The sequence below is a fragment of the Rousettus aegyptiacus genome, unplaced genomic scaffold (genome assembly GCF_014176215.1).
Source record: "Rousettus aegyptiacus isolate mRouAeg1 unplaced genomic scaffold, mRouAeg1.p scaffold_m13_p_6, whole genome shotgun sequence".
In the NCBI taxonomy this organism is placed as follows: Eukaryota; Metazoa; Chordata; class Mammalia; order Chiroptera; family Pteropodidae; genus Rousettus; species Rousettus aegyptiacus.
The window spans coordinates 44,194,737-44,221,908 of record NW_023416309.1 but is presented as its reverse complement, the minus strand read 5'-3'; the positions used below and the strand labels follow the sequence as shown (position 1 = coordinate 44,221,908).

At 38.5% G+C, this 27,172-nt stretch overlaps 1 protein-coding gene across 9 annotated transcripts in view; it reads left to right on the top strand.

Moving 5' to 3' along the window:
* SORCS1 (sortilin related VPS10 domain containing receptor 1) overlaps positions 1-27,172 on the top strand; it is a 455,635-nt gene that overhangs the window by 296,777 nt on the left and 131,686 nt on the right. For all 9 annotated transcript variants that reach the window (XM_016144037.2, XM_016144032.2, XM_016144035.2 and 6 more), the window contains exons 5-6: positions 1,646-1,719; positions 26,300-26,364. In XM_016144037.2, coding sequence (XP_015999523.2) covers positions 1,646-1,719; positions 26,300-26,364 — 139 coding nt within the window. The remainder of the gene's footprint in view (positions 1-1,645; positions 1,720-26,299; positions 26,365-27,172) is intronic.

Sequence of the window (27,172 nt, the reverse complement as noted above, 5' to 3'; positions counted from 1 at the left end):
CAGGCATGAAATGTACCCAGGAAAACTTTCTTCCCCAGATGTGATGGGGCAGAAAATAAGAATAATGCTTGAAAGAAAAAGCCACAGATTCTCCTTGGTCAGAAGCCCAAATACTGTATAGTTGGAGCCAATTGAACTGCTTGCTTTAGTAGCCAGATAGTTCAGCTTTTGGCAGGGAGTGGGGAGGTTTAGGATCTGTTTTGATCCAATGGACATGCTGGCATAGGAAGCATTTTGAAGGGGGTTAGTACATAATTACTTGAGCTGCCTTGTTCCTGGGACACGCTTGGTATATCTGCAGCCTTGATGAGTCACTTGGTGAGTCATTTGACCCTTCACTAAGTGCTGGGGCTGGGAAGAGAGGACGAGCCTGAGCAGTCATGGCACTCAGCATACTGACTCACCATTCATTCACCGTGGGATTTGGCAAATGCAAGGGTGGAAGATAGGGGTGTGAGTGGGTTACAGACAAGGCACATAGAAGAAAGATGCTCTAAATTACTTTTCTCAAATCACTGTCGCAGTGACCAGTGGGAACCAGAATGCCTACAGCAACAGGAATCTCTGGGCTGCCATCAGAGGCACAAGAGCAGTCCTGTTAAAGATCACTGGAGTGGAGCAAGGGTGTCAAGTGAACTGGATGTAGGAGAAGGAGGACATTAGGAGGGGATGGAGTAGGGGAGGGTTAGACCATGTCTCATGAACAGTGTTTCTGTGTAGTTGCCCTTGGAGAGTACTGACAGTTACCAGCTATATAACCATCTGTAAAATGGTCATAATAACTTCATATATCACAGTGATGGTGTGTGGATTAAATGAAATAGTACGTGGGAAACCGTTGGATGACTAAATAAGAACTTAGTTAGTGTTATAGCCTGAAGTTCCTCTGGTTACTGTTAAAAAGACAACCATTGGCTCCTCTTGCCCACAGGATCAATTCCAGCCTCCCTAATTTGCCCTCCAATGCCATTTTCAAGTTGCCCTCCATGTTTGCATCTAAACTTATTTAAATAAGCCAGACTTAATTCTCTCCTGTCTCTGCATGTCTCACCACTTCGACCTATGTTGTTCTCTTTGTGAGTAATGCTTGTCCCATTTTTGCCAGTTTCAATGCTGTCATCCTTTTGCATCCCAGCTGAATCTCCATAGCATCTGTGAAGCATCCTCAGTTGGCTGCAGAGTCTCCTTCCTCTGCATCCCTTTGTCACTGGCTGCCTTGTGCGTTTCTCATTACTTTAGTCGGAGTCAGGTTATATTATCTGCTCTTCGGGAGCCTGGTCTAGATTTTGCACTTCTTTGCATCCCACACAATGATCTGTATGGGCTAATAGATCAAGTGGTACTACTGACTTTGTCACCAGGCAGAAAGGGATATGGATTCTAGTTCATCTTAATATTTAGTGGGTATGTGATTTCTAACAAATCACTTAATTTTCCTGAGCCTCACTTTCTTCAGATATAAAATGGGTGTATTAATATCTGATTTGCAGTATGTATGTGAGGAGTAGAGATGACGTTTACATCATTCACCTGGTATGTGGTAGGTGCTCAGTAAGTGGTAGGTACTATTATTATTACTGACTTGATGAACTGTTGTTTGTGCATTCAGTGTACCATGGTGCTAAGTAATTTCTTTTCTCTACAGTTATACAGCTCTGCTGAGTTTGGGAGAAGGTGGCAGCTTATCCAGGAAGGGGTTGTACCCAACAGGTTCTACTGGTAAGTCTCACTTTATTTTGTAGCATTTGGGGATGTCACTTGGTAAATGAGCATTGGAATCTTTTTCTCACTCAGAGCTCTCATGTGAGCTTTGTTCTTATTGGGATATGCCCACAAGCCCCTAAGGCAGGAGGTGACATTGGGGTAGTAAACATTTTTAGAGACTATTAAAGTTGTGTCACAATTTTCTTAATAAACCCAAAATAGATCATTGAGATTAGTGAGCAGCAGGGGCTTTGTAACTGCTGTTTTGTTATATTTTGATGAGACTTGTGAGACTGACACTTAAAAATATTTTAATAGTGATTTTTATTACTTACAAGTGTTATCTACAGATCTATTACATGTTCAAATAAAGGTTTTCAGTGTAAATAAGCAGATCTTATTGATTCTAAAAGTAGATCTTCCTCCCACTCCTGATTGCAAATTTTCTAGACCTCCTCCTCACCATATGGGACATAACCAATATTCTTAGTTTCCTTCTATCCTTCCAGAAATGTTCTATGAATTACCAATATATTCTTAGTCAGCTTAAGCTGCTAGAGCAAAATACCATTGACTGGGTAGCTTAAACAACACATTTCTTTCTCATAGTTCTGAAGAGCAGGGTGTCTAAGATGCAGATTTCTGGTGAAGGCCAAGATGTTTCAGAGGCTATTGCAGAGGGCTGCCTTTTTTCTGTGTCCTCGCATGGTAGAGAGAGAGAGAGAGAAAGAGAGAGAGAGAGAGAGAGAGAGAGAGAGAGAGAGAGAGACAGACCGACCGACTGAGAGACCGAGAGACCAAGAGAGAGACTGAGAGAGACCGAGCTCCAGTACTAACCGCATCCTGGGGGCCTCACACTCATGACCACACCTAAACATGATTACCTCCCAAAAGTTCACCTCTGAATACCATCGCACTGGGGATTAGGGATTCTACATGAATTTGGGGTATAATTGAGTCCATAACATTCTCACCCCTGACCCCTCCAAATGTATATCTTGCTCACATGCAAAATATAGCCATTTTATCCTAACAGCCTCAAATGTTTGAACTGTTACAGCATCAGCTATAAAGTCTAAAGTTCAATGTCTCATATAAATGTAATTTAAATCAGATGAGGATGAAACCCAAGGTATGATGCATCTGAGGAAAAATTTCTCTCAACTATAAACTTGTGGAACCAGGTAACTTGTGAGCATCCAAAATACAGTAGTGGGATAGGCGTAAGATAGGCATTCCCATTATAAAAGAGAAAAGAAAAAAAAATTGGTGACAGTTCCCAAGCAATTACCGAGAAACCACCACATGGTAGAGAAAGAGGAAACTCTGGTCTATTCCACTTCCTGTACAGGCACTAATTCCACCCTGGGAGTCTCACTCTCATGACCTGAGTACCTACCAGAGACCTCATCTCCGGGTACTATCACTTGGGGGGTTAGGGCTTCAACATGTGAATTTTAGGGGGGCCCAAACATTTAGTCCATACATTCACATTTACATAAATTTTAGCTTATGCACACTGTTCCACGCCTTGCTTTTTTTCTGTTTTGTTTTTGAGTGGATACAATTAATAATGCATGTCATCATTTTTTAAAATGGCTATGTGTCATTTTATTCCAAAGATGTACACCAGAGGCTTATTTAATATACAAATAAATTATATATGTTGGTGGGGGTTAGAGAAAAATATGGTGGGGGAGGGGAAGTAAGGGGAGAGGAGAGAAGAGGAAAGGAGAGGAAAAGACAGACAGCAGAATTAAAAAGGAGACAAAGAAAGTAAACCTCATCTGTTTTTTTAACCTCTTGAGCCCATCTTCCTGATTAAACTAGAGGTGACTTCCCTCCCTGGAAATGGGAGGCTCCAATTGGAAAGACGGAAAATAACACAAGGCCCTTTGGTTTTGAGTTTCCAACGGCCTATATCCTGACAAAGTAAGAAAAGTATGACTCTAGTATAATTTTAACACTACCTGTCCATTCCTTTTGAAATTATAATCTAACCCTTGCCAAAAGATATGACTCTATCTTACTCTAATTTATCTGATTTGCCTATAGAAAGCCCTTTAGGTTGTTTACAGACTTTTTCTGGTGTAAACAGAAAAAGTGGACAGGGCATGAGACCTTGTAAAGTGCACAGTGCACATGACTGTTAATGAAAATTTCTCAGTCTCTGTCCCCTTTACTCCTCCTGAAATCACACTGTCTCTCATTAACATTTGGAGTAACATGCACTTCTGAGAGGAATACGTTTTTATAGTTCTCATTTTCAAATACTGTTCTAAAACCCCCCTGAGAGCCAAAAGCCAGAGACTTGAATTAGAGAAATCTCTTAAAACACTAGGGAAACTGCCCGAAAAAGTAAAAGAGAAACCATTTGCAAACAAGCTGGCTCAAAGATAACACAAAGAGACTTCTACAGGAAATACTGTCTTTTCTCTTACCATAAAGAGACATCTGCACCTGAAGGAGGTTTTTGTAGTGTAGAAGCTACTCCCCTATCTTTCTCATGGCTGCCCATGCTCAGGAGACTCTAGAGCTTTGCTCTCTCTGTCCATTCTGGCCTCGCCCTTTGCCTGGAATTCAACACTAACTGTCACTGAGCCTCTCTTCTCAGATCAGCACTGCTTCTCTCCCTCTCTTACTCGTTTGTGTCCCTTATTCATGAGACGTCTCTCACCTCTGTGTGTTTTGCCTATAGATATAAAGTCTCGCTTTGAAAAGCAGCTCCATCCTTTTTTTGTATTTTTCATTCTTTTTCACTTGGGGATTCTATGTGCATAGAAAGACCTCAGAGAATAAAAAGACTAAAATAAATTAATGTGATTCTCCAAATTTAATCTGGAAATGGAGTTGATGCTTTGCCAATGAGAAGGTATGAGGGACAAATTTTTCCTCTAGTTCTTCTTCCAAATGACTGAAAATATCTCCACAGGTACCCAGCAATATAAGGTAGAAAGTTAAAATACACAGACCACTGGATCAAAGTTTGTTCCTATGGATGGAAACAAAGGCAAACATTGACTAAAAAGATGGACGAGGAAAAAACACTGAGATGAAAATATTTCTCATGTCAGTGGCACATGGTACATGATATTTTCCAGCTCACTGAAGGTCTCATTTACACAAAGCATTATGAGGTGAATGGGCCCCATCATTGCTTTGGCTGGTGCTAATTGCTGTTTGTTCTTATCTATTCTTTAAATGGGGATCTTCCACCTGAAAGTCTGATTAGCAAAGCCCTTGCAACCAAATATCATAATATTATCATCTTTACCAAAACTTTATATGTGATTGTGTATGAATTCTAGTTAATCTGTTTGTTGAGTAAAATAAATGTGCCCCTTCCCTCTGCCTTTGGGTACAGAGTGACAGACACATCTCCCCCATTCAAGCCCTAACAGTATGATAAACACTATTCAAAGCTATTTAATCCTGCATCGCAATTTTAGGAAGCAAGCCTTGCATTATCATCTTTAGCAGATGCGGAACCCGTGGCATAAAGAGGTTAAGTAATTTAGCGAAGATCACACAGGCAGAAAGTGGTAGAGCCAGGATTCAAATGCAAGCAGTCTGGCTCCAATGTCTGTGCTCTACTAAATCAGTGGACTCTGTTGCCTCTGCCTATCGGCCTTCTTTTCTGGGGTGGGGCTGTGAGCCTTGGAAATCCAGCCCATCCAGGTAGATGAGTAGAGAAAATCCAAAGCTGTTTTGGCCACTATGCCCACATGTATATCTCTCCAACTGGGCTTGGCAAATGGCTCGCATGAGTTCTTTAAGCTCAGTTGGTTTTTCCAGACAGGGCATGAGACCTTGTAAAGTGCACAGTGAACATGACCGTTAATGAAAATTTCTCAGTCTCTGTCCACATGGCTTGTGTATTCTGACTTTGCAATGTTCTGAGGCTGGCAGAAAAGGTGTCAATCAAAGCAATATTTATTAGACTCACTGCTGGAAACCAGTCACTTCAAATTACATGAGAACTATGGGGGCTCTCTAGGATTATTCAGCAGGCATAATTAAAAGAAGCCCCCTTTAATCATTTCTTCTTGGGGCCCGGCTATGAAGAGTGGAAGGGACCGAAGGGAAGTTTTCTAGTACTTAATTGAATTAAGTGACCCTGGATAATAATATGGCATTTCCCATAGAGAAAAAGGAAGATAAATTTACGTCTTTTTCCCCTCAATTAATACACTTGAGAAATATCATTATTTTGGGCAGCAATAGTAATGCCACCCCTGGAAGCAGTCAATGGCAATTGTAAAATCATCATGGAATATAAACATATCCTTATATTATCTCAGTGGTTGCTATTGGTACTACCATGGCTAACATAAATATAAACATTTCTCCAAGGAGTTCAAATTGCTTCTAAAACCATATAGGGCATCTTATAAAACACATCTTAGCACAATATTGCCTTTAATACAATAGGCATTTTGTTTTGTTTTTAACTAACTTCAATAGTGACTTTGTTCTTTACTGTGTCAAAAGACAACTATATTGAGAGGCAAGAGGTTGAAAGGCTTAGAGATACTGAGATGTGAGTTCTAGCTTTGTCATGGGGAAGTTACTTCTGTGTGCCTCAGTTTTACTCTCTGTAAGATGAAGATAATATCTACTTTAATAAATGAGATGTTTCTTCTGAATTGTATTGAGTGTGCACTAACTAATAGTAATAATATTATTACTAGTGGCTAACTTTCTTTGTCTATTAGTTTTGTTTTTACCTGTGTTGACTTCATTCTCAGGTTGGCTTTCCTCTGTTTGTGACAGTGATGGACATCTTCAGCTTAACCTTAAATTTTAAGGGCTTAGAATCTCCATCAAGCCAGTCTGCCTCTTTCCCTGTATTTCAAGGAATCGAATCTGAGTGTGATAGCTTAGAGCAAGGTTATATAAGGTGATGCGGCACTTGTGTAGATAAAACACATATCTACCCTGGGAATTGAAATAGAAAATGGGTTGAAACCCTACGAAATTTCATTGCTCAAGGTTGAGGAAAAGGTGATTCCTAAAAAGGAAAAAAAATGGATTCTGTTATCATAAAATGAGAGGATAGGTTCTCATTAGGGGGGGGGGGAAACCCAAGAAGGATAGGAGAACCGAGTGTCAGCAAGGTATTGGTTCCATAATAGAGGTTTGTATTTGTTAAGTAACTACAATGATCTGTGCATATGATAACCCATGCTATTTGATCCTCAAAACAAGATTGTGAGGTAAGGATTCTTATCTTCATCTTGAAGGGAAAAGTTATGTAATTTAACACATAACATGTAATACACCCAACTTTTGACACTTGATCTGTCTGAGCCCATGGCTCTTGTTTGCAGAATTAAAGATCAGCCCCAAATTCAACACTTATTTTCCACTTACATCCCCCAGAAATAACTGTTAGTTTAATGGTTCAGTAGACAAGCACCTAAGTGTTGAATTTGACATTGAAGAGGAACATGGTATTGGAGAATCAATTGTATCCAAATGCTTTGAATAAGTGAAGTTCCTGCCAAAGCCAGATTTGCCATTAGAGGTTGATGAATGTGATTTGTTGGGATCTGATTCAAGTTTAAGACAAAGCAATGGAAGACAGTTTTAATTATAACCCACTCAGCTATTTATTATCTATGCAAAAGACAAGGCAATCTGAGGGCTATTTCACTTAATTAAAAGTAGGTTCAGACTTACCTTATTGATTATGTTATTCTGACATATGGGGGGATGGCTTCAAACAGAGACAGCTGAGTGGTGATTATATATTTTCTGCATCTAATTCACATACGGAAAATTAAGAGTTGGCCCAACAATGAACTTTTGTTATTTTGGAATACAAGCCTTGTTTCAATGATGTCCCTCAGGGGTCATATGACAACTGTATTATACAGCAGAGAGATAATGAAACACAATGCCATCCTTAGCTGATCCAAACGTGTATACACATTCTTATTCTTCCCCATGGTTCAGTGCCTCCAATGCGAATGACTGCCCATTCCGCGTCTCTGGCAACGAGTCCCCTTCGTTGACCACTTTCTGTGTGCCAAGCCATGTGCCAAGCTCTTTGCATTCATATTTTCAAGCAATCCATGAATCAATAATGTGAAATAACTTATTGATCAAAACTCAATTTTTCAAGATGTGATAGAAACACACCACCTATTTTAAGGAAATTTTTTAAAAAAAGTAAAAGGGAGATATATTGGCTTAAGGATCTAGAAAGTCAGAAGGTCTACTAACTTTATGTAGGCTCCACTAGATGCAGAGGTTTGATCTTGCTCTCTCCCCATCGCTCAGCTGCGCTGTCTCTTAGCTTCACTCTCAGGCAGACTCTCTCCTCCTGGTGGCCTTTACCATCTCACACCTCCCCGGATTCGCTCCAATGGAAAAGGAAACAGCTTCTTGCTTGTTGCTCCAGCAAAAGACTTGGGACTAAATCTTATGGGCCCTGATTAGGTAACATGCTCACATCTAAACCTGGGGGTACAATCCATTCCCATAAACCATATAAACAGAGAATAAAGAATGGTGATGCCCCAGGAAAGACCGGGGAACTTTTACCAAAGGAATGGAGAATGTAATGGGAAAATATCAACAAGAGGTGTCCATTATTGGGAGATATTTTAATTCTCATTTTTAGATGAGAAATAAGAAGATAAATATAAAAGTGAAATCCCAGATAAGTTAAATAATTTTGCCTTATTGTCACACATTAGTAGGTGATGGTGATGGAATATAAACCCAGATTTCTGGGTAAAGAGCCTGTGTTATTTAAGCGCCATGCTATTCTCTGGCCAGGGGCCCCATTATTCTAGAGACTAGGGAAGCCCGATGAACTCCAGCTCTCCTTGACGCATCTTGAATGAACCCCCATCCACAGAGCTCTCTTCTTACTCAAAACTGCTATTTCTTGTTGGCCTCATATCCATTGGGCCCTACATCCAGTTGTTAAAGTCACGTGTCTATACAACTCGCCTATTTTCCTTGACCAAGCTTCCCTCATGTAACCTTGGGAGAAAGAGGCAGATCCATGAGATTTTGCCCACATATCTGGCTATGGTCAGAAAACACTCCAGGGCCTAAAAAAGTAGCTTCTGTGTCTGATTCGGACTCACATCACTACCGCTCATCCTCCAGTCCTTGTTGAATATTGTTACTGAGCCAATTTCAGGTTTTTTCTTGTCGTTTGATAAGTAGTTTGTTTTATGTTTACCAGGTCATCATGACCCTTCTTTCTCCTTCAGATATGCTAGCCATTCAACACTCCATTCACCATCTCCAGACTCCTAAGCCACTTATGCCAAAGAGACTAAGAGAATGTGGCATGAGATAACTGTAATTCTTGGTCTTTTTCTGCAGATGTATTTACTGGATTCAATAACAAGAGAAACCTCTGCACTTTTCCTTTCCCAGGTTCTACAAACTGAAAACAGGATGGAGTCTAATGATGTTATATAAAAAATAAAAAGAAAACTCTATTCTGTCAAAATACTTGGATAATTTGGTACTATATTCTGAAGGGACTATGGCTTTTTTTTTTTTTTTTTTTTTGGAAGATACTCTGCTTCATCTTCCATTCAAAGCAGAGAAGCAGAGAACTTCTAAACGAACACCATCACTCCCTTTCAATTTTATGTTGAGCTGGGAGTGAAACATCTCACCCTTGAGAATCAACTTTCTGCTGGGCTTCCATATTCTGTATCCCCTGGATCCCAGCCTTAGCACTGAGAGTCTCATTCAACTTTGTTCTCATGCTCACCTCTTCTTGCATCTTTGGGTTTCCAAGTTCCATCAGTTCTTTCTCCACAAAATTATTCCTGCCTTTTTTCTCTTCCATTTTTCCTAGCATGACACTGGTTCAGTACCCCTTTCCTCTCACTAGGAACATTGAAAAAGTCCCTCCATTTATGACCCCCCCCCCCATATCATATATAGCCTCAGGAATCTTGTAAGCATTTCCCTGGGAAAGTGTTTGCCTCGTTCCTCATTGCTTACAACATTAAACTGAAAAGAGTTAAGAATGTAACTAGGTTCTTGCCAACCTAGGTTTGAATGTAAATGTTCTGACTCCCTGCCCACCCCCGCCCCACATACACACATTCCCAAAATTTCAAAAGGCCAGGTAAATAATTCTAGGAACTGATTAGTTTATGGACTGGTCTAAACCTCTTATCTATATAGATCTATACATGTTCCTTTCAGGGGATAAACTGCACTTATTTGTTTTAGCAATGATTAGTTTTTAGCACATATTCTGTGTCAGAATAGGTTTTGTCTTTGGCTATAAAGATAATGTGTGAGAATCTTTGTCACTCTTAGGCTCATAATATGAGACTTTTATGTCCTTATACCTACGTCCACATGGAGCCTTCTTTGACTCTTTTTCTTTTTCTAGGTAAAAATAATCTCTTTCTTTGAATTTAAATATGATCATGTCACAAATAAAATGTTATACATCATAACATGTATTGCATTACGGGTCTGTATATGTAATTAGTAGAAAGGACGTAGGCTTAGAGTCAGCATATCTAAGAGAGAATCCCAGCTTCAGTATTCACCAATTGGGTGATCCTGAGAAAATACTTCTGCCTGTGCTTTAATTTCTCTCTTCTAGGGTTTATTCTGAGAATTAAAAATTATATATTATGATTATTATTAACTTTAGCACTTAGTATGTTCTTCATATCTTTTTATTTCCTCATTTCTCCTCCTGCTAGAAGATAAGTTCCTTAAGTACTTTAACATGTTTCTGTTTCCCTTGTGTACAATAGCAAATGGAATAGCAGAAATTTGTGTGTATGCGCACACACATGTAAGGTACTGGAATTCATTGGATACACAGATACAGGTATATGCACAAATAAACCCACAAACACGTACAGATCGAAACACAATACAGGACTTTTTTTTTTTTTTTTCGAAAGGGCATAGTTGTTAAATTAAGCAGCTTAAATATATGATCTGTCTTTCCTTCCAATATCAGACCAGAATGTTAGAGTTCTAAGGCATGAAAGTGTATATTGAGGGGGAGTGCAGGGACTTCTAGACCAGTAAAAGCAACACTTCCTATGCTCTAAACTATTTATTAACTCAACAGGTTGTCCTGAAGAATAATGAGATCCATGTAAGCAGAGGAATTTAAGCAAAGATGGAATAACTGCGTTCTAGACTTCTCTCACAGGGAGCTCTGCCCTAGGCTGCCGATATTGACAGGTCCTTTACATATTTCAGAATATGGGATTCAGGAGTAGAACACAGAAGTCCCCCACTTCTTTGGAGTATGGACTTTATTCTCTCTTCTCTTATACTCTCCCGGGAAGCCTCTTCTGTTTCTGAGTTTCCTACCTTCTGAGCTGAACCACGTGCGTGGTTTGAAGAAGGGGCAGGGAGAAGTGGCAGTAAACCATTCCTGAGATCTGGCATCCTGACATCCCGAGAGCTTCACACAGGCATTTCTGGTACCTGTGCTAGGAATGCTAGATAAGAGGATTTTCATTATCTTTGAGAAGCCTGCTGCTTTATCTCTTTTTTTTTTTTTCGGTTAATGATCTCCACATGAGTGCTATTTTCCAACCCTCTTGTGCCTTCCTCCACTTCTTAATCTCTTCCTATGATTAGCAGGTTTTCTCTACAAATTAAGTTAAATTCCTCCTGCTATAGTGCAAACCTATCATTTTTCATTCAGTAATGACCATCATTGATTCCTGTCCTCTTTATCTTGACAATTTCCTGTCTTCACGGACTGCAGCTCCTCTCTCTCTGAGCAACTGAGATTTGGTCACTTCTCTATATTTTCACTAAGAACTCTTAGGATGGCAGAGTGCAAGATGTGTCAGTGAATGCGAACAAAGGGGCGGGGGGATTTATGTAATTATGGCTTCCATAATTTAGAATGATGGTAAAAGAAATTGGCTTATGCTCTAGTGACCAGACCTCGATCAGTCTTCAAATTCAAGAGACTCTAGGTTTGTACATTGTCTGTGTGTGGTTTCTCTTGCTCATTCAGTCATCAGCTACCTTCATGTGTCGCCTTTCTTCAAAAAGAGATGGTGTTTAGTGTGTAAGAGTGAGAGCTCTAGAGTCAGAATGCCTGTGTTAGAATCCTGTTTTCAAGGGGGTAATGATGAGTTATTTAATTAGCATCTTTAAGCCTTACAATTTTCATCTATATAATGGTTATCAGAATATTGTCTACCCCATATACTTGTTATCAGGATTAAAATGAGAATTCAGGTTAAACGCTAAACATATATAATACTTGAATATGTAATACTATTGTTTAAAAGAGGAATAGGAAAGACTTGGATATTAATGAATTTCTGAAATGTGGCCCTCTCATTTTGATATTCAGCTTAATAATTTATGTTTTCAATGGGAATTATTAATGTGTACATGTATTTTTTCTTTGTTGCCCAAGAATCAGGTACAATGGATAGAAAATTAGCTTACTGTTTTATTTTGTAGCTTCTCAATTCTAGGAAAACTCTCGTTATCAAGTTCATTTAATTTACACCAGTTGAGTAATTTTCAGAGCTAACTCTTGGCCATGAAGATAAAGAAAACATGCCCTCAAGAGCCTTGCCGCTGCTGAGGTGGGGCTGCAAAGGGAGCCCCTACAGAAGTGTACGGAAGGATTTGGCCCCAGCATAGCTGTCCCTCTGTGAGTTTGCAGCCAAGCATCTGGTTTAGGGCCTGAGGTCACAAAGCTGGCAGACAGGAGGCAAAGCTGGACATGGAATTGGGGAGGAAGAGCAAATTAGAAGCTACCAGGACTTCTGCATTGACTCTTATTACCTCTAACCAAAATAACCTTCAGAGCGCAAAGGCTGTTGCTTTTCTCTTATATTTCAAATCTGACACACATTTCCCTCTCATCAATTCTAACTCGAAATCATATAGGGACTCTGGAAAATACATTTTAGGTTGGCTAGGTTGATCCAGCACTAAAGCACAACAGGCTACTCCTTGAAAACTTGGCACCTGTGTACATCTTTTAAAACCATACATAACTTCCAAATAACTTCCAAATAAAAACAAAAACAATTATGCTTATACCTAGCATGATGGAATTTTCTCTTTACAACTTAAAAAAATGATGCATATCTTCCCCCCAAAATGAGAAAAAATTATATATGTCGCATTAACTATCTTTGGGCGACATTTCTCTTCTAGCCAAATCATGTCCCCCTTCTATATTCTGTAACCAAAATACTGAGAAGCAAGGTCAACCACTGCCACTACATTTATTTCGAAACATAGTGGAATAAGAGAGAAGACAAAGAAAGGAAAATGTGTACACACACACATGCAAATATTGTCATATTAAATTATGATTGGGGGAGGACTCTAGGGAATAAGATTTGTCTTCTGACAGGCCAACGATGAGGGAAAAAAGTGACCAAAGAGCTAGGATAGATACGTGCATAGAACAGTGCCTACCTGGCACATTCTATATATTATCAAATTTAAAATTTCATTGAAAATACACCCTTATTTTATATATACATCTAAAAATTCTGACAATTATTTATCATTACAAAAATAGAGATATCTACTTATTTAAAAGATATTAAAATGAAAAAACTTGAGTATTTTGGAATTGATTAAATGGGCACACAATAAATATTTATTTGTTGGATGAGTGAAAAATGAGGAACGGATATTAGGAATGAGGCACCCATAGATATTTATTTTTTAAATCTAAGTTTAGATAAGGTTGCCTTAGTACATACTTAATCAGATGTGGGAAGGTAAATTCTAGTCAGGAGGGTAGAGAAAACCCAGAAACTGGCTCATTTGCCTGGTTAGAAATGAAAGGCAGAGTTGAGGAAAACCCTAAAACCAACTAGAAGCTGAGTGAATCCATGTAGATGACCAGTCTGATATGTTTATGCATCAGAATCTTAGGATTTTTAGAGAACTTAAAAGCCATTGCATCAGATACCCTGTGACTTGTAAAAACCCCTTATACAAAATTCTAGGTAAATGGCTAAAAACAGCCTTTGGATTGAGATTGGAACTTTGTCTATTAGGATCTATCCTTCTCTAAAAAGAAAAAAACAGAGGAAATGGACCTTTCCTGCTGTTTTTTATTGTTGGCTCTGGCACTTAAAACATCTACACCTCTAGACAGAGTAATTCCATAATTTAGAGCAAGCTGTCAAGGTTTTCACAGACATGGCAAGATGTGCCCTGGGTGGGGACAGACCTGCCGCAGCATTTATGAGATTTATAGTAAAGGGATTTACATGAGTGTTGAAGTTTAGAGCAGATAAATCCCAAAAGACAAATACTACCAATAATTGAATTACAAAGCCATTATCATGTGCTGAACAGAGCAACTTTATGACTCTATTGTGACAAGATGAAACTTGTTAGAATATTTATGTGCCCGGGATTGCTTCTGCATCGCCAACCCAGAGAACAAACTAGCTCTTCCATGTGCCTCCCATGAGCGGTTAACCTTCCTGAGTAATTCAGTAGCCAAGGAAAACATGTCCAAGAAACGGAATCCAAAACAGATATAGCATGTAGCTACCTCAGACACAAACATTTCCACAGCTCCTACACCCGACATGTTTATGTTGCCAGCTGAAATCAGGCTCTTCACATAGTACCCAGGCAGCCTCAGAATAAATAAAACTCTGGCTGTCCATATTGTAGTTTACTTCTGAACAAATAGAGAGTAAGAACATTTCAGAAATAAGAGCCATTCTCCAATCTTATCATTTTTTGAAAACAATATAACTTTATTTTTTTTTGATTGTTGAAATCTATGAAATCATAAACTTATGATAGCCTGAAATGCTATAGTAGTTTACATGCTTTACATGATGAAATGACATTACCATTCTACATGATAACAAGGATTGGGTAAAAACATTGTTTTTCTATTTATTGTAACTTAGCTATAACTGAGTATATCCTTATCAGATTTGGGTGTAGTTTTTTTCCCCCCTTAACTTTTTATCTTGAAATCATTTTAAGATTGCAGAAGAATTACGAATATAAGACAAATTTCTTATATAGTCTTTACTCAACTTCCCCGAATGTTAACATCCTGGAGCAATATTCACAAGTAAGAAATTAACATTCACAGTAAGAAACTAAACTGGAGATTTTATCTGGATTTTCCCAGATAAAATTTCTACTAATGTCCTTTCTTAGTCCCCTCAAATCTGGCAGTTCCACAGGCTTTCCTTACCTTGGATGAACTAGACAATTGTGAGATGTACTAGTCAGATTTTGTAGACTATCCCTCTGTTGTGTTAGAATGATATTTTTTTCTGATTATGGGGTTATAGATTGCTGGGAAGTATATCACAAAAATGATGTGCCCCTCTCATGACATCATACCTAGGAGTACAAGATAGCAATAGTCTTATTATCAGTGACATTTACCTCGATCTAGGTGGTGCCTGCCAGGATTTTCCATTGCAGAGTTGCTGTTTTCCCTGTTTCATAGTCTGTTTGTTACAGGTGGGTCACTAAGTTCATCTCACACTCCAGGGAAGGAGAATTAAGCTTAAACTTCTGGCAGGAAGAGTATCAAAAATTGTGTGAATATGTTAAAATTACCAAAATAATTAATAAATATTTTGAAAGAGATACTTTGAAGCTATGCATTTTACCTACCAATTTCAGCATACATGAGTCGATCTTGCCTCCAGTGATTATTACTATGCTGTTCTAATGGAAATTGTCTCTTTTGAACATTTCTTATATATGCATTCATTGGAATTCTGTAAGGAATAACTGCTCCTTCCTTCTTGGCCATTTACTTATGAATATCATTGTTTAGTTGCTCAACTGATAAGGCGACTGAAAAAGAGTGTGAATAGGCCCAATTCTGGATCATGTTTTGCTGGTTCTTCTTTGTCATAGATATCTCTCTGTCCTTGCTGGGAGTGAGTGGCCAAATAATCCCTGTTAGACATTAAGGTGCCATAAAGGTGCCACCTTGCCAGCGAAATGCCTTTTCCCAGTGATACATTCTCTCATTGGCCACAGAAGTGGGGATCCCCCCAGTGGTTCTGGGCTTTCCCTTCTCTGTTCACTTGGGCATCTTACTATATCCTCCTTTACTATAAGGAGGATAATGGGGGGACAGGAGGAATGCTCACCATCTCTCTCTCTCTCTCTCTCTCTCTCTCTCTCTCTCTCTCTCTCTCTCTCTCTCTCTCTCTCTCTCTCTCTCTCTCTATTGGTGGGAGACCACCAACAATTCTACCAACCAGTGCAGAATGACCACAGGATATGGAATCTCTTCTCTTTCCTCCCTTCCTCTTCTTCCTCCTCCTCCTCTCCCCTTTGTCATCCTCATCATGTCTCCAACCCTTTCTTCTCCCTCTCTTTTTCTCTGTGTTTTTTTCTTCCACATCTTCTCTTTCACTCCCTCTTCCACTCATCCTATCCTCTCTCCTCCTGTTTGCCTTCCTTTCTGATTTCCCCTCCCCACCCTCTTCCTCTCTCCCCTCTTCCCTTTCTATTACACTGAGATCTTTTTCACCCTAACTTTAGGAATTTACGTCCACCGTGGAGCACTAATGTTTTAAAAGAGAAATTAAAAGTTGTTGTTGTTGTTTTTCATCATCACATTGGTTTCCTTGGCCAAGCAGTTAATACGAGTTCAAAGGCAAATTGGCACAGCCTTCAAAATATTTTCAAAGGATATCATCTCTGCTTTCCCGTTCCAAATCCCTTCAAACCTGTACTCAGAACTCCAGAAATGCTTTGTAAATAAGCAAAATACTAAAGAGAATGCCTGCCATTTGACACCCCAAGAATTTTTGTTTCCATCGTGAAGGCAAATTTAATTTTCTTGTATATCTAAACTGATTCTCTCCTTGCTCCCCCCTAAGCTTTACCGGCTGGATCACTTTCCCTTCTCCATTGAGGAGTTGTGGGCAATAGCCTCTCAGGTTTTTTTCTCCAGAAGTATTAATACCCAACAATAAAAAAAAAAGCGCATCTTTTTGTGTCATAATAGTCTGAAAAAGTATAGAGGAGCTATTCAAAGATGGTTAAACCAGCCTTCTATGGGGGCTATGGACCTTGCAGTCTAGTGTGGAGAATTTATTGGTCATTTTGCATGTAATTACAGAGAAGCCAGCTTCAAAATCAGAAACCCTGGCATTTAAGAGACTAAACTAAACTTAATATCCAATTTGTTTCCAAGCACTAAGACATGGAACTCTCAAAAATGCCTTGGCCATGTCTCCCTAATCACCAACACACATCTCAGTCCCTTCTGGCTTCTATAACAAAATACCATGAACTGGATGGCATATAAACAGAATTTATTTCTCACAGTTCTGGAGCTAAGATCAGGGTGCCGACAGGGTGGAGTTTTGACAAAGGGCCTTTTCTGAGTTTTGGACAGCTGCCTTCTCACTGTGTCCTCACGCAGTGGAAGAGGTGAGGGATCTCCTGGCCTCTCGTACAAGGGCATTAATCCCAGTCATCAGGCTTCCACCCTCACGACCTGATCACCTCGCAAATACCCCACCTCCTAATAGTATCTCCTTGGAGGTTAAGTGTCAACATGTGACTTTTGGGGAGACACAAACAGTCACACCATAGCAATATATAATCCTTGCAGGAAGTTAAAATCTGAAGAGTTCCCATTATTTATCCTTATCTTTTTATGTAGGATGCACACATTGCCTTCTGAGTTAACACTATCTTCCCTGACATATTGTTGCTGTTCAGGAGATATTTGTTAAATTCATTCATTTATTAATTCATTAAAAATTTAATTGAGGTTCCACTCTCTGCCCTGCTCTGGGTGTTAACTGTTAAGGGCGACCCAGGAACCCTCAGTTCAGAGAAATACTTTTCATGGTAAGTTACCTGCAGCAATACCCCAGGGGTCGTACAATGAATTTTGTGATTCATTGAGATGAGAGGAGAAAATATTGAATCTCTGATTTTCTTCGCTCCTATTTCAATTTCTATTTTGTCTATATTTTCTCAAGTTAATATATAAGTACCCTAGTGTATTTCCACAACTTATAACTAACATCATATATTGGGCATGTGCTCATTTTCTTCTCCTAGCTTGACGTGTTCAAATAAAAATTGTGGCGATTGCTGTCCTTGGAATTCCCTCATGGAATATAATTTCTTGGGTCAGATCATCTCCAGCAGCAAAGTGCTCACGTTTCAATTCTTTTACACTCATATTTTCTCTACCTTCTGAAGTTCTTTGTCCTTAACGGAAATAGAAAGAAAGGGGAAATCGGGAGATTCTGTCCACCTGTTGTCTTCTGTGAATATGGCCCCTCCAATTCCAAGCAAGACCACCATGCCTTCCGCCTCTTAGTCTGAATTTAAGAGTCACACAAACACAGGCTTCCTGATGTCCTTATAGTTGTTTTTCACTGCTGCAACTCTTTTACAGTGTTAGCCTTTTTAGCACTCTTAGTAAGATGGTGTCATGGTCGTAAGTATTCTGAGATTGAGAAAATTCCAGAGTTTCTCCTCATATAAGCTTCACTCATCTCTCTCTGTTCCTTTGTAATTTGCACACACTGATCACACATCTTCTCTTAAACTTCATTTTCCAGACTAAAGAAATATCCTTGTTTTTATTAATAATGCAAGTTTAGTAATATTAAGAGTAATGCATAAATATATCTTCCTTGTAAATTTTTTTAAAATTATTGATAAGGATAGTGATCTCTTTGATGATCGCCCTCAATTTCAAAATTTCCCAGAGGTGGCTACCATTATGAATTTTAAAAGTATATTTTCAAAAGCATTTTTCCATTTATATGCATTTTTAATTTGGGTTAATAAATAGATAATATTTAGATAAATTGAGTATTTTCATTTAATAGATTTCAATAGCGTTAGAGATGTGTCATTTTGTGTTTTGGCATGGAATAGTCTTCAAGATGTAATATTGAGTAAAATAAACAAGTTGCTAAAGAACACATAGGTATGATACCACTAAAGTTTAAAACTGTTAAAAGAAACCTTATTTAAAAATATCATGAGCTCCTACTTTACCTCAATCCCAAAGTCTTTGATCGTTTTAAATATATTCTTCTGTATCTTGTTGGCACTATGGTTTCTGTTTGGGGATCAGACTGGAGATCTGGTCGTATTCACTGGTGTCTTTCTAGATCTGCTCATCTGTATTCAGAACAACAAAGACGAAGATAGGGAGAGGTCATAAAAGTGATGAAATAAGAAGGAAACAGGAAAAGCAAACAATGGCGTAGGAAGCAAAATCATGACATTAGAAAAAAGGGGAGCGGGAGAGCGAAGGGGAGCACAGTGGCAGAACGGTTTGTTGTGACCAGGTTAGACCTGGTTATTTTGATGTCTAGAGAGACATGTTTCTTTTTAAATATTGCTCTTTAAACTTTCAGCGTTATTTCTATCAAGCACTTTGTGCAGCAAACTTCCTTTCCTCCCACTATCTTCCTGAGCTTTGTGTATCTCTTCATTCTAGGTCAGATGTACTATTCCTCCCATTGCTTTTCTCTCTCTTTCTCTCTCTCTTTTGCGCGCTCTCGCTCTCCTTTTTTCTCCCTCCCTCTCTCAGGATGATGCAGTGAAGAATTTGAAGAGTTTAAGGATGTTAGCCATGTTTATTCTCAGGAGCCACTATGCATTCGTGAAACTAAGCATAATTTTTGTCTGTATATGTGTGATTTGTAATAGCTATCTTTGTATCAGTGTGACTATATGAAGACCAGAAGAAATAAAGCAAGCATGCTTCTTAGGCTTAAGGGAAAGGTTAAAATGAAATGATCAGGCTGTTTTGTTTTGTTTTTTGTTCTTTTGTCCTAATTCATTTTCCCTGTGTAAGCAGATGAGACCTCAGCCTAAGCTAGTTTGTTTAAGAGTATAAGTTGCAGCCTTAGCCAGGACTTTCCTTGTTTGTCTTGAGAGCCTAACTATACTGACAGGTGAAAGGGAAACCATTGATTGTAGGAGAGGATATCAGGATATCCAGCCACTAATAGCTGTCAACACTTTGTTTCTTCTGTCCATAGCAAACAGGACCCACTTTCCTCTATGGGCTTTGCTTATGGTGGCAGCCTGTTGGAACATGAATACTCCATCTAAAACAAAAAAGGAGAAGGCAGGTGTCTCCAACTCCCCAGCCTCTGTTCCTCTGAAGACCCCTCCTCACTCCTCCTTGTGCCTTTATTTCGGATCTAAATCTGAATAAATAGGTGTTATCCCATCACAGTGTTCATTGTTTAATACTTGTTCTGCAGTTATCTATATCGGGACATTCTCTAGCTCCACAGCATTGATTGAGCACTATATCAAACTGGTGTAAACTCAGACAAAATGCCAGGAGAATGATAAACTAGTGATATTTCTGAGTTTCTCTGTAAGAAATGTCTACAAAGGCTGCATTTGGCTGATTGTATTTCAGAAGGCTGATGTTGCATTACTAACACCACAGTGTCCTATATCAAAGAGAGATTGTTTTGTTTGCATTCTTGACCCTTAGATTTCATTCAAAAATGGCTCTTAAATGTGAACACCAACTGGAGATACTGGAAGCGTAAATACACGAGGCTGGCTCTGTCTTGTTTTCATCAGCAGAGTTGTATTCGACATGGCCTGAGGGCCTTCAACTTATTCTTTGGAAGGACAGGAAGACCTACACTTAGATAGATGGGAACACAAGTTCTTCTTTTCAGCTATTTATAAATTTACACATTTAACTTTCTTCAGTGGCATCCCATGGCTCTTTGGATCAAATACAAAATCATAGCATGGTGTACATGGCGCTTCATGATTGGGCCCCTGACTAATTTTATATTTTATCTTCTTCTGCTCTACTCTGAAAATGTTAGATCCACCCTATTGACTTACTAGTAGATGCCTGAATGGGTCATCCTCTCTCTGACCTAGGATCATTTTACTTGTTATTTCTCTTTAAAGAGAATGCTCTTCCAGTCCCTCTCTCTTCTGATCGTATTCTTGCATATCCTTAAATATTTATTCTAATTACTCTAAAGCCGTTCTACATCTTCCAGCTTCCCCAGGTCCCTGTCTGCAAGTGAAATGAAGTCCTCTTATGTCTTCAAAGAGCACTTGAATATTAGAACCCTTCTCTCTTTGGATCACTGTGTCTTCCACATCTCTAAAGCATGTAAAGGCAGGGAATCTGTAGTCTTTGTTCTTATCACATAATAGGCCATTAGAACATTTCACTGAATAAATAAATGCTTTTATTTATTCATGTACTTGATTTCTGGGCTGTTTACTTTTTTTAAATTTTTTTTTTATTATTTTTTGGTCTATTGATTTATGATGATTAATCATTTCTGCTAATGGGGTACCCATTATATCCCAGGAAGCTTTTATTACCAACATTAATTTTAATTTTGAAGTGAGTATTAATATTCTCCATCCATCTCCTGAAATAAGAAAGGGAAAGAAGAGAAAAAAGAAATCAGCTACATTTCTGAGACCTTCTGTGTGCCAGGAACCTGCTAAGTGCTTTAAGATATATGTTCTAGGAAAACTTCTTTTAGCCTCATTTTATACATTAAAAAATATTAAAGTACAGAGATGTTAAGTAACTTGCCAAATGCCACACACAGAGATAAATTGATAAATGCCGATATGGGTAATGGTGTCCTTCTATCCAAAACATTCAGTAAACATTTATTAAATATCTATACATGGAATGCATGGTGCCAGGCATAGAAATACAGAAAGGTTTGAGCTTGTCTGTCAATAAGAGGGGTAGACAAATGAGTCACCAATTGAAACATGGCCTAATTTATGCTATGCTAATGTATGCTCATGGTTCTGGAAATGTCAAAAGTGAACCAACTTAGCTTAAGTGGCACCCCTATTGAGAAGCCTATTTTCAACTTCATTCATCTGCAGCTGAACCACAGTCTGTGTTAACAAGGCAGAACAAGGGGAAGAGGAATTTCTAGGCAGAGACACAAGTATGTGCAAAGGCCTGAAGTCCTCCCTTTACTTCCTTGAAATTCAGTTCAAGAAGAGAATTCTTTTTCCCAATTAGACATAAAAACAATATAAAGATATGCAAGATAAAGCCACATATTGCCTTTTTATATAATTAAAGGACCATGCACCAAAATTTTTCCTCTCATATTTATGAAGAAATTCTTTCTGAGTCCCAGAATTGAACAACCTGGTATCTCAGATATATAGTAAATACTGACCAGTGGAGAAATTCTGTCTATATACTTACTGAGGAATCATTTTTCTCTATGTTCTGGTAAATACAGACAATTTACTGCTAAAAAAAAAAAATGAGCATTGTCTTTTGGGAGCTCAGTGAATAACAGAGGCATTTATGCAAAGAGATCCACCAAACCACTGTGAACTGTGACAGGACTGAGTATAGGGCAATCTAGAAGCATAAGCAGAGGTGCCCAAACCTGTGCGCTCAATCCCAGAAGTCAGACTGACTTACGTAGCTGGCTAGGGATACTTGAAGTCACTCTTGAGATCTCACTCTGAAAATAAAATCAAGAGAATATTTTGAATTAAATTTTATCTCTATGCTGTTTTTCTTTGTTTTATTAATTTTTTTTTGGTGTTATGGAGGTATAATTGACACATAAAGTTATAATACACTTAAAGTATACAGTGTGATTATTTGATACACATATACTTTGTGAAAGGGTTTCCACAGTTAACACATCCATCACCTCACATGTTTACCCGTTTTTGCATGTGTGAGAACCCTTAAATTCTACTCTTAGCAAATTACAATTATACAGCATAGTATTATCAACTGTAGTCACCATGCTATATATACATTAGATCTTCAGACCTTATTTTATTATTATTTTATCATCCTCTCTTCATCTTCCCCCTTTCCCAGTCCCTGGCAGCCATCTTTTTTCATCATCATCATCATCATCATCATAAAATAGTTGGTCTTAAAACATACAGAAAACCAACAAATGCCACAGTTCCAACCAAAATATGTAAACTAGCTATGGAATGGTACCTTGTGATGGGCTTCTGCAAGGTGTCTGGTCAATGACATGACTTAAAACCAGCATCTCTGCAGACATTTAGCATCATTTGTTTTTTGCTCTTGAGAACTCACCAGTGCCACAAAGTAAAAGCAGCAATAATTCTTAAACTCATGACCGCAGATCTGGAGGTACTCCTAGACCACTCAGAAAAGGTGTGAGCACATCAGCAAATAAAAATTGTTGGGAACACTGTGGTTGGCATTTGAAATTTTATTTTGTGGTTGTAGTTGTTTTACTATAGGTAAAAAAAAAAAAAAGTTAGGCTGGATAAAGGGGTTGGTTAGGCACAGGAGACTTTGGAGAAACAATAGATTCTGTTCTGTCCCTGTCTCTGTTAGTTGACAAGAGGGAAATGTCACATGAAACAATAGCTCCTGCCTTTAGAGATAACAAAAGATCTTAAGAGACTACTGCTATTATTGACTTGAGGCCATAAGCACCTGGAACGATGCGGAGTAATTATTTTGCCTCCCATTAACATTAACCATAAGCCAACCATACTGGTTTCAACACTGTGTTTCTGAGATGCCAGTCTGGGAATAATAGGTGCTACTCATTTCAAGGAAGAAACACACAGCGGGCAAGGTGAGAGGTGAACAACATGTAACTACTCAGTAATAATTTGCAAAACCCAGTTAACTGCTGAGATTTCTAGTTCGAGGGTTGTCAGGGAGCTTGTTTTCTTTTTTAATGCTCATGACTGTGGCCTTATATGAAGAGGTCACCTATGGAACCCATCAGCGCTTCAGTGTGGAAAGCAGAGAACCACCATTTCTATACAAACAGTCGCTGTAGTATTTAACTGAAATGGTGGTGAGAATGTCACCATCTGCCTGTATTCAGACTCCAGAGTTATAAAATATCCAAGTGCATGTCCTCTGTCTCTTTAGGGGAAATTTATAAATTCCTCATTGGGACATTTCTGCTTCCTGGGAGAAGAAAGCAGGGCTTAATGCTTTGAGCATGGACCGAATTTCAGGCCGTGTGTCAATCAGAGAAAACTTACTGATAGTGGTAATAGGGCCTTATGGAGGTTTCTTATTTTAAATGAAGAGAGACTAAGCTATCTCGGTTTCAGACTCTGAGCTGGGAAAATGAGCCCAAATGAGAAGAGTTCTGGGAATGCCCTTAGGATGATGATTGACTTATTTCAAAGAGCTTACAGACCATTATATACCTTCTCCTTCTACCTCCCTCTTTCCCTTCCTCCCTTCTTCCCTTTCTTCTTTTCCTTCCTTCCTTCCTTCCTTCCTTCCTTCCTTCCTTCCTTCCTTCCTTCCTTCCTTCCTTCCTTCCTTCTCTCTTTTCTTCATTAATATTTAACTATTATAATTTAAGCACTATATATACATTTTTAAAAGTCTCTAGTAGCTCTTAGTTTGAGGGGCGTGTGTGTGTGTGTGTGTGTGTGTGTGTGTGTGTGTGTCTGCACGCATATGTGTGTGTTGGGGAAGAGGCTGATTTTACCTAGGGAAGGACACAAAAATCATTATTTATAACAAACTGTTACAGGATTTATATAAAAATAAATATTTGTTGGTGGGGGGAGAATAATTTTTCTGGTGTAGCTGCAACTACTTAATGGAGAAAGTGAGTTTTCATTGTGTCTTAAAATAAGTCAAAGAAAACTAGGCGGAGCTGGAGAAATGCATTTCAAGCTGAGTACAGAAAATCTCAGAGGCTTACAGAGGGGCGAGGAAGCACCTTCAGGGGATAGCAAAGCTTTCAGTGTGCCAGGAGATGGGGCAGCAAAAGCAAGATGGGACCCATCCAGCAAGGTCTTAGGTACCACAATGAGTCCTGACTATGAGAAGTGTTCTGAAAATTTGCATTTTCTCTCATGGATTTGATGGCTGGGCTGCCAGGGCAGCCAGAAGCATTATTATTATATTTTAGTTAAGTTTATTGAGATAACATTGGTTAATACAATTATATAATTTTCAGATGTATATTATCATTTGACATCTGTATATTCTATTGTGTTTACCACCCAGAGTCCCGTTTCCTTCAGCTACAATATATTTGATCCCCTTTACCCACTTCACCCTCCCACGACCTCCTTATATCTGACTCTCTTTACCTCATCTACTTCCCCCTTCCTCCTTCAGCCCCTACCCACTGGTAACCACTAGTCTGTAGTCCATGTACATAAGTCTCTGTTTGTTTGTCCTGCTCATTTGTTGCTTTTAGGTTTATATCCCACATATAACTGATATCATGTGATTTTCAACTTTCTCTGTCTGGCTTATTTCGCTTAGCATGATTATTTTGAGGTCCATCCATGTTGTCGCAAATAGCTGTATTTCATCTCTTCTTATGGCTGAGTAATATTCCATTGTAGTATGTACCACCGCTTATTTAGCCAGTCATCTATCATAGGACACTTTGGTTGCTTCTATGTCCTGGCCACTGTGAATAATGCTTCTATGAACATCAGTGTGCAAATATCTTTATGGATATGAGTTTTCAAGTCTTTGGGGTAAATATCTAGTAGAAGGATTGCTGGATCATATGGTAGATCAATTCTTAGTTTTTTGAGGAACTGCCATGTTGTTTTCCGTGGTGGCTATACCAATTTGCAATCCCATGAGCAGTGTATGAGGATTCCTTTTTCTCTGCATCCTCCAACATTTGTTATTACTTGTCCTGTTGCTTCCAGCTATTCTAACAGGTGTGAGATGGTATCTCTTTGTGGTTTTGGTTTGCATTTCCCTAATAGCTAGCTATGTTGATCATCTTTTCATATATTTGTTGGCCATTTGTATGTCAGAGGCATCAGTTTTGAGCATGTGACTATTTCCATGTAGAAATGAAACAAATGAAAGTTCTGCAAATCCTGATGAAAACGAATTATAAATGGTCCCAATTTTAATTAATCTTCTTTATAAAAGTCTTAAGATAGAGTATAATTGCCCATAATATTTATCTAACAGAAAAATAATTTTCTGTTTAATATGGCTCACCACAACGTTACACTAAATAATATGTGCCTTCAAGGCATTTTAAGTAGGCTTTATTTTACTTACACATACAGTTTTAAGCACATACCATGGAGAAGTGCATGTGCATTGTGCCCTCTTACTGGTTCAACAATGCAGAGAGTGGTCACTTTTTGCTGTATTGGATACTGCACAGTGCTTGAGTCATATGGTTTATTCATAGTTCATAGAATAGCACTAGGTAGTTCTGTAAATTTTAAATGAAAAACTTAATTAGATCAGTTTTCTGTGTAATCACTGTTCAATTCACCCAGCTAAGTCTGGTATCTGCCTGATAAGTCTTAAAAGTTTAATATACTGTCAGCGAGATTGTCGTAGGAGGACACATATGCCATGTGTAGGACTTATTTGCAAGTCTGATCTAATAACACACAATATCCTTGCAGAGTTGTCTGGCCTTCATCAAATCAAGGTTTCATTATCGTTTTTCATTTGAAGTGGAAATTTTACTGTCAGGCTCTATAAATAGAGTAGATATATTCCAAGGTTCGTGGTTTTAGAATCCTGTGGCCATTAATAGTCTGTGGCCTCGGCTGAGTTTCTCTAAGGCATGTGTGAAGTCATGAATGTTGATGTTCCTTTTTGTGTTTGTCTATTTTTCAGGTCTGTGATGGGATCAAACAAGGAACCAGATCTTGTGCATCTTGAAGCCAGAACTATGGATGGTCGTAAGTCAATTAACTTCTCTGGGAAGTTCATAGTAATATATAGTTTTATCAGTCTGTCATGAACCATGTCTATATTCAGGGATTTAAATCAGTGGTAATAATCCAAATCATTTGGACATGAAGACTACGTGTTCTTAGTAATTCAGAATTGTGAATATTTTCAATAATTTTCATCCAATCTAGGTGTTTATCTTTCCAGGTGGTGAGAAAATTCAAAATTCCTTATTTGTACAGTGTTTTGTTATTATTACTGCCATTTTGTTTTGATTGGTTTTTCCAGTTTCCTTTTTTTATCAGATGTCATCCAGGCCACACATCACTGTGTTATTTGGAGATTCACAAAACACTTAAGAAGCATGGGAGAAAAGGAAGTCATCCTGTGTGTCCCCATCGTAAGCAGCAGGAGGGGACAGTTCACCGAGTCAGTTGTTTAGAGCCATTGGCAGTTCAGAACAGCCTAGTTAGGTCAGCGACAGTAAAGGACTAACTTCCCATGGAGATTGTGGCTTTAGGGAGATGGTATAGAGGGAATTAAGGTACAGATCCAGAATTCAGACCCATGTTTGAAGAACTCAAAAGCTCACTCACTAATTGTACAACATTGAAAAATCTACTTAAACTCTTTCTGCCTTTGTCTCTTCACTGTTAATAAAATGATAATAATGAGGCCTGTAGTAGCTAACATTTACCGAGCACTCATCTTGTATCAAAAGTTATGCTAAGCACTTTAAATATTTTATCACAAATAATCCTCACAATTTGTAGATTGGTATTTGCATTTTACAGATGAGAAAACCGAGGCATAGAA